The sequence below is a fragment of the Ornithorhynchus anatinus genome, chromosome X2 (assembly GCF_004115215.2).
Source record: "Ornithorhynchus anatinus isolate Pmale09 chromosome X2, mOrnAna1.pri.v4, whole genome shotgun sequence".
Classification (NCBI taxonomy): domain Eukaryota; kingdom Metazoa; phylum Chordata; class Mammalia; order Monotremata; family Ornithorhynchidae; genus Ornithorhynchus; species Ornithorhynchus anatinus.
In genome coordinates this window covers 19810178-19826543 of record NC_041750.1, presented here as the reverse complement: position 1 = coordinate 19826543, position 16366 = coordinate 19810178, and the positions used below count along the sequence as shown (strand labels likewise).

General features: G+C 47.3%; 1 protein-coding gene across 1 annotated transcript in view; it reads left to right on the top strand.

The window, feature by feature from the left end:
- The window catches only part of AHRR (aryl-hydrocarbon receptor repressor), a 127417-nt gene that overhangs the window by 98767 nt on the left and 12284 nt on the right, over nt 1-16366 (top strand). The window contains 5 exon segments of the mRNA XM_029053542.1: nt 2219-2308; nt 6633-6737; nt 6739-6763; nt 9705-9838; nt 15648-15847. Coding sequence (XP_028909375.1) covers nt 2219-2308; nt 6633-6737; nt 6739-6763; nt 9705-9838; nt 15648-15847 — 554 coding nt within the window.

The following is a 16366-nucleotide window of genomic DNA, read 5'->3' as shown; positions in this document are numbered from 1 at the left end:
GACTCATAGCAGAGTCAGGATTAGAACCCAGACCCTTCTGACTTCCAGGCCCGAGCTCTACATGGATGGAAATTAAACATGGTCTCTGACCCTCAAGGGGCTGGCAATCAAGAATATAAGCAGAGAGAGGGAACTGACAACAGAAACTTAGGAAAATGAAACTGTTAGCCATGGCCCGACACACTTCTTCCCCAGCTCCCTAGCTGAGCAGTTATTTCACAGCAACACCCATAATGTGAATGAAGCTGAGTTTATTGGGTGGGTCTCCGCAGAGCCTTGTCCCTGGTAGGGTAAACTCTGTCAAAAGACACCCCCCCCCCCCCGCTACCCAATACCAAGAGACCAGAAGCCCAGTGCCCAAACTCCAGTGGCAAAAAGTTCATTCAATAGTATTTATTCATTCAATAGTATTTATTGAGCGCTTCTATGTGCAGAGCACTGTACTAAGCGCTTGGGATGAACAAGTCGGCAACAGATAGAGACAGTCCCTGCCGTTTGACGGGCTTACAGTCTAATCGGGGAGACGGACAGACAAGAACAATGGCACTAAACAGCGTCAAGGGAAGAACATTTCATAAAAATATAAAAAGTGGGACCAGTCCTCTAGAATGTAAGCTCTTTATGGGCAGGGAACATTCCTAATAACTCAGTTTTATTGTACTCGCCAAGCACTTATTATACAGTGGTCTGCACACAGTAAGCGCTCAATAAATATCATTGATGATAAATTCAACTGATCGATTGATCAGGGGTCAGAGCCTCTGCGGGCAAGAAAACCCTTCCCCCGCACTCATTCTCACATTTTTATCACCTGTGGTTTGTGTTTGGGTGAGTACTGCGAGCGTAGACTGGTGTTGGTCACTTCCTGCTCTGCCCACATCAGCCCCTGAGCCCGAGTAGTATGCACTGGCGTGTTATAATCACTTGGCACAACCATTCGAATGAGCTTCTCTCTGTGTCAAAGCATCATCTTTGCCACTGCGCGTGTCTAATCAGATGCACCCCTATTCCACACGAGGCTCATAATCTATATTATCCCCATTTTACAGACGAGGAAGCCGAAGCTCAGAGAGGTTTAAGTTAGTTGCCCAAGATCACACAGTGGGCCAGTGGCAGAACTGGGACTCAAACTGCTAATAATAATAATAATGTTGGTATTTGTTAAGCGCTTACTATGTGCCAAGCACAGTTCTAAGCGCTGGGGTAGATACAAGGTAATCGGGTTGTCCCACGTGATGCTCACAGTCTTAATCCCCATTTTACAGATGAGGTAATTGAGGCACCGAGAAGTCAAGTGACTTGCCCAAAGTCACACAGCTGACAGGTGCGGAGCCGGGATGAGTACTGGCTTTTAGTTGTTTTAATTGTTAGGCGGAAATAATAACTGTGGTATTTGTTAAGTGCTTACTATGTTCTGGGCACCGTGCTAAGCGCTGGGGTGGATACAAGCAAATTAGGTTGGACGCAGGCCCTGTCCCACGTGAGGCTCACACTCTTAATCCCCATTTTACAGATGAGGTAACTGAGGCACAGAGAAGTTAAGCGATTTGCCCAAGGCCATGCAGCAGGCAGGTAGTGGAGTTGGGATTAGAACCCGTGACCTTCTGCCTCCCAGGCCTGTGCTCTATCCACTATGCCATGCTGCTTCCAAAGGGAAAGACTGTGTGTGCATCTGTCTGCTGCCTCTGCCAGCTCAAAGTGTGTGTGTTTGCATGTTTGTGTGTCTCCTCCCTTTTCTTTTTTTTTCCTCCCCTACTGGTCCCCTTCCTAGAAACCCCCACCCCTTGTCCTGCTGTGCATTTGAGAAAATGTGGTTACCTTGTGCTAAAAGCCAGGAAGAGTCACCAAAGGAGACTCCACTTTGAGCCCCGTATGGGACATGAGACCAAGGGCGTGAGCAGCCCAAACACAGAACACAACCAGGTTTCCTTTTTGTCACATTTCCTCCTCATTGGTAAACCGAACTCATTATTTATCCAACTGCATGATGAATAATCCATGACTAAAATTTCGGGAACTATTAACTAAGTTTCCATAGCCTTGACTAATTTCACAATTCACCCAAGAAAATGAGTGGAATCTTCTAATCGTTTTGGAACAAACTGCAAAGAGAAAAAATAGGGTTAAAAGTGGAAATGCAAATGATGGCAATTTTAAATCATGTGACACGATAGTATTTTCTGGTGCTTCAAATGATCATTTTTATCCTTTTTTTCAGTCTTTAAATGGTTTTGCTCTGGTGGTGAGTGCCGAAGGAATGATATTTTATGCATCATCAACTATTGTGGACTATCTGGGCTTTCATCAGGTAAATGAAGCAAAATAAAATCTTGAGGACTCTTCACTGTCATTTACTTTTGTTTACTTTTGTAAATGTTTACCACTGTCATTAGTTTCAGAAAGAGAAAACCTCAAATTTTCCGAGTGCCTTTCCACTTACCTTCCATGACAGGGCTGGTGGTCAGTTTCAGTTTGAGGCATTAGATCGCAATGACTTTTCCCATTTTCTCAGAGTTTGGTTGAAAATCCTATCTCCTGTGTACACATTCCTAGATATTTTTGAATTTCTGATTCCTCTCACCTCCAGGCAGCACTGGCCTGGGGGCGGGTGGACATGGTACCCCCAGCTGGGGCAGGAGACTGTGTCAACTCCCAAGGACCCATGCTCTCAGCAGCCCAGGGCAAAAAGGGCATATGGTCAATCAGTGGTATTTATGAAGCACCTACTAAGTGCAAAGCACTGTATTGTGGAATTGGGAGAGTACACCAGAAGCAAAACACATGGTGCCTGACTTCAAGGAGTTTCAATTCTGAAAAGGGAGATGAAATGGACAGGCATAAATGACAGGCTTAAACAAAGAGTGGAGCCAGAGGAAAAATGAGGTTGTAACATATGTATTCATTCATATGCTGAATGAATAATGGAATATACAATTCAAGGCAGGGCAGACAGGCGGCTGATAAGAGACTATCTCCTCTTAAAAATTGGTAAGTTTAGGGGAAGCTCCAGTCTTGCCAGAGGCAGTTGGCTATCACCCCGTGGAGAAATCACCACTTTGTCCCACCTGTGGGGCAAAGGCTGTGGGCAGCTGTGGCACTTGTGCCCAAGAAAGGCCTTCTCATGCCCTGGAGCTAGCGCCTGCCCCGTCCAGAGGAGGACTGGATGGGACAGGCGGGTATGACCAATTCCCAGCGCGTTGGGTAGGGTACAGTGTGGGCATTTGCTGCTGTGCTGGTCTACACAAACTCAGGACTTGGAGAGAGCGTGGGCCTCTCCCAAAGCACCCTTACTATCAGGACAGGGTGCTCAGGGACCAAGGGAGAACTAGTCTCACTGAAAGGAGAGATGGACAGAGAGAGAAAGACAAAGAGAAGGAAGAGGGGGAGGTAGAGAGAGAAAGAAGAAGTTGGTGGAGGCATCAGGAAAATGAAGCCAGTAGAGAAGAGCCAGGGATTCCCCCAAATCATGTCTCCACCTACTGGCTTGTTTATGCACTTGAGTCTTCCCTGCTCTGAGCACTTAGGAGCTCACCCTAACCCAACCCCTTCCATCAGAGCTCTTATAAACATGCCTTTAAACTCTGTGGCTTCCCCTATGTGTAACTGATTTTAGTGTCCAAGTCCCTGGCTGGACTGGAAACTCCCCGAGGGCAGGGATCATGCCTCCCTATTCTACTCTCCTAAGTGCTCAGTACAGTGTTCTGCATGCAGTAATTTATATTGATGTCTGCTTATTTGAATCGGTCTGTCTCCCCACCCATAGACTGTGAGCTCGTTGCGGGCAGCGATTGCCCTCTCTTTATTGCTGTACTGTACTTTCCCAAGCACTTAGTAACAGTGATCTGCACACAGGAAGCACTCAGTAAATAGGATTGAATGAATGAATGAAGTAAGCATTCAAGAAATACTATTGCTTGAATGGAAACTGGGAAATCTTCTTTAACAGTATTCGTTAAGTGCTTGCCAATTATGCTTAACAAATGGCAGCTTCCTGTGTGTTCCTTCCTGGAGAGCAAGTGTAAATTGGTCAGGCCCCAGGTTGGCCTCAGGTGCCTCGTCCCTGCCCACCCTGGTCACTTGGAGCAACCGGTTCTGCAGGTCTGGGATCATAGCCAGGTGCTGAGAGACTGCCTGATAAGGCAGAATGCTTGCTCCAGAGCACGTTCAAGCCTCCAAATTGGAACATAGCAAATGCAGACGTGCTGTTCTCTGTGCTGGAGATGCCCCAGATACACCATGCCATCACCTCCAGCAACTCCTTGCCTCCAAACCACACACGTGTGTGTGCTCCAGGCTGCTATTCATACAAACTCCCCATGATTTTCTGCCTTCTCTTCCCAGGGCCCGTTCCAGCAGGGATGAGGAGGAAGAGAGGCTGTGACAGTCCAGGCTAAATCAGTCACTCTAGTAAATATTTTCAGAAATTTTGAGGCCTGGCAACCTGCTCGCTCTCAGGGACTCTCCTGGAGAAAAAGCTATTTTACATAAATTGGAAATCTCTAATCTGATATCATCAACTGGAGCACAACCAGTGGCAGGGAGGAATTGAGCAAGGAACAGGAAGTCCAAAAAGTTAATAAAGACTGAGTTCCAGGCAAAAGGCAGGGATGTGGGAAAGGGCTTGGTGACATTCTCCCACCCACAGTGCAATTCTCCCTCCACACTGCAGTGGAGTAGGCTTCCCACCACTGCCTCTGGAGAAGCCCCAGCCAGAACATCTCTGACTGGGGGGAGGTTGGGGTAATACCAATTTAAAGATGACGAGAGAGTAACAGCAGAGCCTGAGGGTGTGGACTGGGTGCCTCATACCAAATTCCTGAGAGTGATTTTTTCTTTAAAAAAAAGGAAGCAGTGTGACCTAGTGGAAAGAGCAAGAGCCTGGGAGTCGGAGGACCTGGGTTATAATCTCAGCTCTCCCATTTGCCTATGCATGTTCTTGGCCAAGTAACTTGACTTCTCTGTCCCTCAGTTCTTCATCTGTAAAATGGGGATTTCAGTACCTACTCTCTCTCCTACTTAGACTGTGAGTCCCATGTAGGACACGCACTGTCTCCAGTCTGCATATACTGTATCTATCCCAGCACCTAGAACAGCACATAGTACATCTAGTGTTATTTAGCTGAGCATAAGGTATTTAAAAGAACAACCCGTCTCCCCATTACATTGAAACTCCCCAGAAAAGGCATCACATTTTTACTTTATATTTCCCAAGCTCCTAATACAGTGCTCTCCACAAATAGGTGCTCAGAACAGTGTTCTGCACACATTCTGTGTGCTCAGTCATCTAGGGATGATTATTCCAATACTGGGAGTAAGTCACCTCTTACTATCTTCTTTCTTCTCATCTTTCACCAGTGTCTTATCAACCTGTTCTATCTCCCCTCTGCACACCAGGAATCCATCAGCACTCTAGGATGGAACTCATGGTATCCTAAGGACCCTAAAATGCAGAAGTGGGTGGTGTGCTTCTGTCTGTGTATATGGGTGGATGTGTACATAGTTTTGTGTGTCTCTTCACCTGTTCATGCGCATCAGGGCGTGAGGAGGGATGTGTGTCACTTTGGCTATGTTTGCCTGTGTGTGCGTCTCAGAGAGAGTAGGATGTGAAAGATGATAAAGAGAGATGAGTAGGGTAGAATCCAGTGAAGATGACAATGATTGGGCTTTACCCAGATGATTGGGAAAATTTAAGAGTTGCCCATGTTATTATTCATAAAAAATAACAATTTGTGACCTTGGGCAAGTCACTTCCCTTCCTCTGTGCCTAAGTTACTTCATCTGTAAAATAGGGATTAAGGTTGTGAGCCCCATGTGGGACAGGAACTGTGTCCAACTTGATTATCTTGTATTTAGCCCAGTGCTTAGAACAGTGCCTGTTAAGCGCTTAACAAATAGCCTTTAAAAAAAAGTGGAAAGGAGGTCAGTGACATTATCAGATCCCACTTCCAACAGCCCCTGGGGTACCTCAAGAAGCCTTGTTGGGTCTGGTCTAGGCGGGGTCCAGATGGCAGCTTCAACAAGCAGAAACGGACTGTGTTCCAGGGAAAAAACACCTGGCTTTATGCCAGCCTCTCCTGAACAGGGAGCAAGGAAACTCTCCAAGCCCAGGGTAGCCTCCAAACTGGGTACCCACCTGCCCCACAACCAGGTCAATGTCTGCCTGCCTTCCTGCCTCAGCTTTTGCCAGGCCTGGGCTTTTTGACAAATTGGCTTCTCAGACCAAGGGTTTGACAGGGGACAGGATGTATTACCGAGTGATCTGACCATTTCGGATGGATGATATTTGTTTTATCCCTCCATTAAACTCCAAGCCTAATGGCTTTTTTGTGAAGATTTTAGATCCTTGGATTTTATAGCTAGCGACAAATGAGGTAAATCAAGGGATTTTCTTTGATGAATAGCTAAAATATTACCACATCATCACAACTGTTTGTTCAACTCACGACTACATGCCCTGCACTGTTTTTGGTCCCTGGAAGTTGCAGTGAAGGAATTGAGGCTCACCCTGGCTCGCAAAGAGTTTGCAAATTCAGATCGGGGGAGGCGAGTGCACTCAGTGAGACACAGTTCAGTGACTAAAACCAAATTGTGAGAACAACAATACCAAATATTCCCTGTGACAATTATTTCAGACGGATGTAATGCACCAGAACATATACGATTACATCCATGTGGATGACCGTCAAGATTTCTGCAGACAGCTTCACTGGGCCATGAATCCCCCACAGCTGGCATTTGGGCAGCCCACTTCAGACAGAAACAGGTGAGTCTGATGAGAGATGCGATCTGTTCTGCTGTAAGCTGGGTTTTCATTAATAATAATAATAATAATGTTGGTATTTGTTAAGCGCTTACTATGTGCCAAGCACTGTTCTAAGCGCTGGGGTAGACATAGGGGAATCAGGTTGTCCCACGTGGGGCTCACAGTCTTAATCCCCATTTTACAGATGAGGGAACTGAGGCGCCGAGAAGTGAAGTAACTTGCCCACAGTCACACAGCCGACAAGTGGCAGAGCTGGGATTTGAACTCATGAGCCCTGACTCCAAAGCCCGTGCTCTTTCCACTGAGCCACGCTGCTTCTCATTACACATTTTGGATATAACACAATGGATGTATTAAGGAATCCTCTTCTCGCTACATAAATCTGTTCTGGGTATCTCACACCCTATAAGTTGGCACAAGTAGGCTTGGTGTAGGAAGAAAGGGTTGTGTGCATGTGCATGGTTCTTGATCAAGTTGTGATGCTATGACACTTCTTACTGTACTCTGCGGTCCTTTGTGTTACTGCAGCTTTACAAGGGTTAATAGAGTAAAATTACCCTGAAGGCTAGATGTAAAACATTTCTAAGGTGGACCAAAAAAAAGGGAGAAATCTGTGTGGCAGATAAGACTTGTCCCATGCTAAGCATATCTTATGTTATTATTATATTGTATTATTCATGTGTTCAAACCTTCTACATTCTAGTTCCCTGATTCCTACTGAATCAATGGATTCAATAACCATTGATTATTCGAAGACAATCTCCCCAAAACATGAGATTCTTCAAGACGCAACTACCATGTAGAGCAGAAATGTCTGTATCGTAAATTAGCCCACGGGTAACTCCCTTCTCTGCTTCTAAATCCAGACATGCTGGTGCCCCAACCAATGTTGCCGAAAATTGCCACCATAGCCACCCCCACGCACCTCTCCCAGCATCAACCTCTGGCCATGCTGGTGAGGGTGGGAGCTGGGGAGGAGAGTCGATCTGGACAGTGGAGTACACCTTTGGGGTTCAGTGGGGGCATCCCTTCTATCTGACCTGTTCTCCTTTCTACCTAGACTGTGAGCCCCATGTGGGACAGGGACTGTGTCCAATTTGATTATCTCAAATCTATCCCAGTGCTTAATAGAGTGCTTGGTACATATTAAGGATTTAACAAATATAATCATTATTCTCTGAGCCAGTGTGAAATCCCTTCTTGAGAGCAACAGCCCCAGATGCTCTCCGCTGGATGATCAAGATGGGGATTTTGTTCAAGTTGCCTTGTGGGTAGATCTGCTCTGGCCTGGTAGTAACCAAACAGTTGAAACCCAGGAAAAATGTCACAGAAATGGACCCCAACCCTCAGCCTCCTAATATCCCCAGCCCCAGAATCTCTGATCTCCCCCAGCCCCTTTCGACCTTCCCCAACTGTCCAGCTAAACCTTGTGTACCTGGGTGGCTCTGGATAGCCATACCTGCCTCTGAGTTTCTGTCTGTGTGAGCCCAAGTCTCTGTGATGGGGATCTCTGTAGATCTGGGGTTTCCGGAACTTCATTCATTGGCATCTTGGGGAAATCGTTCATTGCTATGCCACCAGAAACACACAGCCATGGCTTAGGTAGACTGCTAGCGGAGAGATGCCACTTCCATTTTTCTTGCCTCCTAGTAGTTCCAGTTGGACAAACCACTTTCTGTCCTTTCCCCAGAGCTGAACTAAAGAGTTGTCGTGCATGTACGTGGATCTGCCCTAGCCCCTGACTGCATTTGAAGCAGCAATTGGTTATGTCTGCAGCTCTAGCCCTGACTAGCTGGAGAAGCCTGATTAGCTGGAGGAGTTCCACTTCTTATTCTTGTTTTAACCCTTTTTAGTTCTTTAAAGTGTATTTCTTCCCAAAAGGGCTCAGGCCTCTAGAGGCAATTCTGGATCCATTCTTCCAACAGTGCCCTGGATTCTCCTGTTCCTGTCTCATCCGGGTGAAGCCAGTTCGTGATCTTATCTCCGAGGCATCATCCCGTTCCCTCTCCCTTCCCCTCATCTGCGCCTCACCCTTTCATGCTGTCCCTTTCTTCTGCCTTCATCTCCACCCAGTTTTCTCTGCTGCTTCCCAACCAGGACTCCGTCACGTCTCTCTACCCAGCTCTTTTTGGAGCATCTTGGATCTGTCTCCTGGAGACAGCTAGTGATGGCATTACACAGCTGGGTATTCATCGACTATTGGAAACTACCCCTTGTCTCTGGTGTAAATCCCATTCTCTCCCTGGAACTAACGGCAGGGCCTTAGATGAGTCGCTTAGACTCCCTGGGCCTCAGTGCCAGCAACTGTACAGTGAGGATTGAGAGTCCTTACACCTCCTTTAGTTTCCAGAAGCCGTGGGGGGTCATTTTATGTGCTACCTAGAAAAGAACCCTGAGCGGGGAGGGACACTCACTTCAACATGACCAGTTTCACCATAGGGACAAATTTAGCCATGCCAACATCAACCAGCCACCTCTAACTTACGAGCTAGAGGGTGGCATCCCAAGCCAATCTGCCAGACAGAAAGCTGGCCACTGCCATCTCTATGACCTCTTTGGGTCCTAGGCAATTTCTCTTGCCGCCTGCCAATTCCTCTTCCCGGTCACCCACCCACAGGCACCCTGCCTGCCTCTGTTCCCTTGCTGGCAGGGCCACCTCAGGGTGCAGGATCTGGAGTGGAAGTCCCAGACACCTAAAGTGATGTATGGGCCAATGGGGGTTCCTCAGCAGAAGCCACAGAGAAAAGGCCCAGAGCAGTGGCCTTGGCAACAGTGGCCACCAGAGACCTGCTGCACCCCCTCATCTTCCTTGAAGGGCTGAAAAACAAGAGTCGTTTTCAAATCCTCTTGGTCATGCCTTGAGCTGGGTGACCGTTCTTGCAGTTGGAGTTTCAATTCTCCACTGCTCCAGACACCAATTGTTCCACCTTGTTGTCGGCAGGAGAAGACTGTATTCTCAGTAAGCTGCTCAAGGCCCAGGAGTGTAACAGCACGCCAACGGAGTACTCGGTGTTTCTAACCCGCTGTTTCATCTGTCGGGTCCGCTGCCTCCTGGACAGCACCTCTGGCTTCCTGGTAAGTAAAACTCTTGTGGGGGGGAAAAAACTGGGACTGGATAACCAATTCCAATGACTGACTTTTCTGGGGGTTCTGGAAATTCTGTTCATAGTGGGGTCAAGGTCCATCTCCTTTTCTGGAGATTGAGGGAGCATAAATCTAATCATAATAATAATGATGATATAATGATCATCCCGCTGCTGCTACTCTTGTTTCAGGACCTTGAAAGTACTTTCCTTCCACTAAACATACAACTCCAGCCTCCACCTCTGTCTTTGGCTCAGTTCCATCAGGGTCTTAGTCCTCTATATTTTTGTCAGGCAGCTTGCAATTGAGGCTGCCCGCTTTTCATTTGGAGTTATGGGGGTGGAACTCCAAGGGGGTAGAGCATGGTCAGAAAATCGGGTGGGGTGGAGGGAGAGAGGTGAGGAAAGAGAGATAGAGAGAAAGAGAGAGAAGAAAGAAGCTGGAAAGCAGCATGGCCTAGCAGAGAGAGCACAGGCCTGCGAGTCAGAGGACGTGGGTTCTAGTCCCGGCTCCACCACTTACCTGTCGTGTGACCTTGGACAAGTCACTTAACTTCTCTGGGCCTCAGTTTCCTCATCTGTAAAATGAAGATCCATTGCCTGTTCTCCTTCCTACTTAGTATGGGACCTCTAACGTGGGACAGTGACTGTGTCCGACCTGATTATCTGCCCTAGCTCTTAAGGCAGTGCATACCGTTTAACAAATAGTATTATTATTATTATTACTATTATTAGGAAAGAAAAGGTGCTACCAGATGCTGCTCTTCCTCTTCCATTGATCCTTTTGGGTCTTTGCTGGGCACTGGGGTCAGTTACGGGTGGAGGAGCCGGGGGAACTGCCATGTCCAGCCCTTGCAAGGACCAGGAAAGCAGCAACGTCATCATCTTCCTCCTCCATCCCCATCGCTCAGTTCATTTGCTAGGCCAGGCCGGAGCTGAATCCCCTTCCTGGGGTACTGTCCAGTTGGGGTTTTGCTGGCCAGCTTTCAGTGATGATGCTTTCTTGCTTCTGACAACTGACACGAGGGAGAGATGGAGGGGAGGCCCCTTTGGGAGCAGCTAAAGGGATGGCTCACCCCTGACAGATCCCTGGGCCGGGGGCCACATCTTTGTGTCAGTGGGCAAAGAGTGGAACTGCCATTTTGAATTTTTTTCCAGCTCCATTGGGCAGGGAAGACTCGTCCAAAAAGTTGTAGGGGCAAAGTTAATTGAGTTGTCCAAGTGCTGGCAAGATTGTATGAGTCATGGTCCCTATCTCCTCTAAGATTTAGGTACCTATGCCTGGAATGAACTGGCCAAGGTGCCCAGGGCTAGCATATTTGGAAAAGCGATTTTCTGAGATTTCTGCAAGCAGTAAGACTGATCACAGGCTTTTCCATTCCCGTTGTAGGCATGAGAGGCAACATGGCAGGGCCCAGATTCTGTCATTCAGAAAGATAGCCATTTTTCATATTTGAAGAAGACACTGCTGACTAGGAAATTCACGTGTGTGTGTGTGTGTGTGTGTGTGAATGAAAAGGCCAATACAGGACCCACAGTTCTGGCCATATGTTATACACCAAAAGACTGTCCCTTGTTGTGGTGTTATATCTAATATTTGCAGTGCCTGGCACTGTTTTCTCTTTTTTCTCATCTCTCATTCCTTACGAGCTTTTCGATCATAGAGAACCACTCCCTCTTCAATGGCAGTGAACCATGCTAGTCTATCCGCTGCCGTCTTCTGCTGGGACGCAGCATCGTTCGAAGCTTTATTTTATCGTGTCCCTGAAACATTTCTTCTGACCTCCTTACTTTCAGTTTCCCAGTTTCCACATTTCAGTTCTTTGTATGGCAGTTGTTTGGTTTATACTGCCGTCATTTATTCTCCACAGGTGTCCAACCCAGCATAACTGGGTTAAGGTGACCACAGCTAGGACACTGACTGCGTTCCAAAATGTCAGCGTTCGCGATCTTGTCTCACCGTTTGATATCGAGTAGGGCCTGTGAATGACACTGATGGAACTGCTCAAGGATCCAGTTGTGGTATCGGTATGAGTGTGGTCCAGGTTTCCCAACCGTAGAGAAGGTTGGCCACACTACAAACCTTTAGATTTTAGTTTGGTCTGGAGCCAGATATTCTTTTGCCACCACACTCTGTTTGACCATCTACAACCAGCGGGCCTCTGTTTGGCTACTGTAGCCTGACTACTGGAGACTGGCTCTGTGTCCTATCTCCGCTGGCCAGCTCTCAGGAGATTCTTAAAAGGCAAACTTTTCTGGCCTATCAGAATGGACTGTCTCTAGTCATTCTCCACGATGGAGGGCTCATCTGTCTCTTTTCTTCCTCCATATCTCTGGGAGAAATGTCAAGCTCTGAGAGCTTGAGTGTGCTCAACCCTTTATTCAGGGGAGTCAGGCTGCCCCTAGCCTGAAGCAGGCAGTTATATTGTGAAAGGAATCTCATTTTCATTCCTCTCAGTAGAAACGAACTTCGTGTCTTGGGATACAGAGTGTGTCTAGATAAATGCTTCCATTGTATCCTCCCTGGTTTATCTGCTTTCTCCAGGAGGAGTACTAGGCCCCTTGGAAGAACCATGTGATGATCCCTCAATCAATCGTGTTTATTGAATGCTTACTGTGTGCAGGGCACTGTACTAAGCATGTGGGGAGAGTACAGTATAACAGAATTGGTAGACACTTTCTTTTCCCGCAAGGAACTTACAGGCTAGAGGACTAGACTGAGCATGCATCCTCATGATTGGAGCTAGAGACCTGCATGGTAACTACTGTATTGTGAACCCTGATCCATGTAAGCTCATTATGGCAGGGAACATGTCTGCTAATTCTGTTGTGCAGTGCTCTCCCAATCACTTAGTACAGTGCTCTGCACATAGTAAGCTCTCAATAAATACCACTGATTAACTCATTGTTCTCTCGCCCTTACCTGTCTGCTTCCCAAGCCTGACTCACATTTGTGAATCATCACAACCGCATTTGAGACGTACAAATCCACAATGAGAATAGGAACCTTCCCCGCTGCCCCTCACTCTTCCCCTTCTCCCTCCTGGCCCCCCAGGAGGTCGACACAGACCTTCATTAGAACACTTCTGGGGTAAGACCACTGTTGGAAGACAAGATGGAGCATAGAAATGATTGGGCCTGACAGTCCCTCCCTTCCCCAATCTCCATTTCTCCTGATTTGGGGCAGAAGTTTGGCCGAACTAGAGATCGTTCATTGTAAACTGGAACTTCCTGGGAGATGTCAAACTGGAGAGACCAAATCTAGCTACATTATTTACCTGTTTTCTCCCCTACAAAGATTAAATGAGTAATTGCTGACCATTCTTCATCACACACGTAAGTATTTTATCAATCAATCAGTCATATTTATTGAGCGCTTACTGTGTCCCAAGCGTTTAGTAGGTGCCCTGCACACAGTAAGTGCTCAATAAATATGATTGAATAAGTGAATGAGAGTACACTATAACAGTATATCAGTGTTGGTAGACACGTTCCCTGCCTTCTCTGTATCAGTCAATGGTAGAAACTGTCAATTACCCATCCAGATAATAATAATAATTATTGGCATATGTGAAGCACTTACCACATGCAAGGCACTGTACTAAGCACTAGGGTGGATACAAGCAAATCAGGTGGGACTCAGTCCCTCTCCCACACAGGGCTCACAGTCACGATCCCCATTTTACAGATGAGGTAACTGAGGCACAGAGAAGTGAAGTGATTGGCCCAAGGTCACTCAGCAGACAAGTGGTCAATCCACTAGGCCTTGCTGCTTCTCAGTGGTAGAAACTGTTAATTACCCATCCAGATCCACAACTCTCTACCAATACCTACAGGTTGAGTCAACCTGGAGAGAGGGGAGACTTAAGACTAAATGGAATTATTTCATTGAAAATTAAATGTGTATGTTCCCTTTGTCGTCCCTTCCCACATCCACCCTACTCATGTCATGTTAGAGAAGCAGCGTGACTCAGTGGAAAGAGCCCGGGCTTGGGAGTCAGAAGTCATGGGTACTAATCCCGGTTCTGCCACTTGTCAGCTGTGTGACTTTGGGCAAGTCACTTCACTTCTCTGGGCCTCAGTGACCTCATCTGTAAAATGGGGATGAAGACTGTGAGCCCCATGAGGGTCAACCTGATCACCTTGTATTCCCTCCAGCGCTTAGAACAGTGCTTTGCACATAGTAAGCGCTTAACAAATACCAACATTATTATTATGTCCACCCTTCTGCTTTACTCTCTTGCATAAATTCTCTAATTCACCAGTCAGAAGGAACCACTGAGGTCAAAGAAAACTGCTGCCGCTTTTCCCTCCATCCTTTCTGGAAGATGAATCCCTCTGGATTTGACTGACTACCAAGGGCATTTTGTCAGATTGCTGGTTAACAGAAAGGAATTAAGGCTTTGGAGGGGCTCTAATGAATGACAGAAACAGAGGAGGGGAAAAGGAATGTGAGGAACAAGGATATAAAAGGGAGAATCGAGAGGGAGAGGGGAAATGGGAGAGGAAGGGAAGAGGACACTCCTCCTCTGCTGCCTCACTACTGCCATTGCCACCAGGACCCCAGCCACAGCCACAGCTCAGCCCTTCAGGGGCCAACTTTCCTGACCTACTGCCAAATGGAGAGGGGGAGCAGAGGAAGCAAGCTCAGGAGCAGCCTGGGAGCTGGGCAGATCGCCTTATGGGTTTTACAGAGCCGCTGCCTCTCAGCGACTTCTGAGTCCAGTCTCCCATGTCAGCCTTGGGAAACTTGCCGAAGGGTAGACCCAAGGGGCAATCACCTGATTTCCATGGTGATTTCCACCGGGCTGATGAGGAACCCTCCACTGGTTGTCCCCTGATGGCAGACCTGGTTCAGCCTTGATAAGGAGGTGGAGCGGAGCTGGCTTTTCTGTACCTCAGTAGGGGCTCTGCTAGCTTCACATATCTACATAGGAAGGAGATTGTGGGCTTAACTTCTAGGATACTCAGAGTGACAAAATTCTCTACCTTATCAGGCAACTGAATGCAACTATAGGCTTGGCTCCTCTCTCTGTGTCCAGATGGTTCTAAGGAGCAGGAGTGGCCTAGCTCTGGCTGCCCACTTGCTTAAAATGCCAAGGGACCTCCTCACCTCCATTGGGCTGGATCCTCTGATCGAGGGACCCCATAACCAAGGATCCCACGGGGTGTGCCCCTCTCAACCTAGCCCTGCTTTGTGGTCCTTCTTTTGGTTTTGGTTTTTAGTCACAGGGCCAAGGAGTGATGAATGTGAGAGGGACAGTTAACTCCAGAGATAGAATCAGTGAAAAGGAGGCCATGCCATTCTGCTCCGCCCACCTCTCCCAGCCCTCCACTCTGCCACGTGGAGCGGCTTATTGATTCCCCTCTCCTTTCTGCCCCACAACACCTCCCTGAGCTCAGGAGGCTGAGGTCCTGGTAGAGTTGGGGGTGGCGGGCAAGAGATTGAATTCATGGTGGGGGCACTCAGGGAGTTTGAGGAAGTATCCCAGTCCCATACTCCCTGCCACATAGAAGAGGGCTGGAATCCTGGGCCAGCTGACTTGGACAGCAACCTCAGCCTGTTGAGGGAGTTGGGAAAGGTGTGAGGTAGTGACAGAGACTGAATTGGGGTTAGGATAGAGCTGACTAGATGCTCTGATGAGAGAGGTTCGACTTGTGTTCATCATGGTCAGGGAACTCTCCCAGGCACTTAGTACGTTGTTCTGCACACAGTAAGCACTCCATAAATAGGATTTATTGGTTGATTAATTGAGTGTGGCATGCTATCACAGCTCATTTTTTTCTATTTTAAACAACAGACAATGCAGTTTCAAGGTAAACTCAAGTTTCTGTTCGGGCAAAAGAAGAAGACACCATCTGGAGCACTGCTACCCCCAAGGCTCTCCTTGTTTTGCATCGTGGTGCCAATTCTTCTCCCTTCGGTGGCGGAGATGAAGATGAAAAGTGTGCTCTTGAGAGCGAAGCATAGAGCCGATGCAGCAGCCCCGACAGACCCCAAGTAAATTCAGATTCACCTTTTTGGGGGCCTAGTAGGGATTGACTGAGGAGATTTGAATGTAAATTTGTGGATGAGCGTATGATTTTTCTGATGGCTGCGAATGAAATAGCTGGCTTAATCCCAACTCTCTAAACGTTCACAGGTGGCCCACTTTCTTGGCATTTTTAGGATTTACAGTCCTCTAGACTTGAAGCTTATTATGGGCAGGGAATGTATCTGCTAATTCTGCTGTATTATACTCTCCCAGGTGCTTAGTACAGTGCTCTGCACATAGTATGTGCTCAATAATTACCACTGATTAACTGATTGATTGATATTTTCACTAGAAATCAAGTGAGAGGGAGCTTGGATTGCCCCGAAACTGCTGGATTAAAATTGACTCCACCCATCTCAAAGGAGAGATGAAAAGCAGAGATGGGAAAGAGGAATCAATCAATCACTGGTATTTATTGAGTGCTTACTGTATGCAGAGCACTGTACTATGCACTTGGGAGAGTACAGGACAACAGAGTTGGTCGA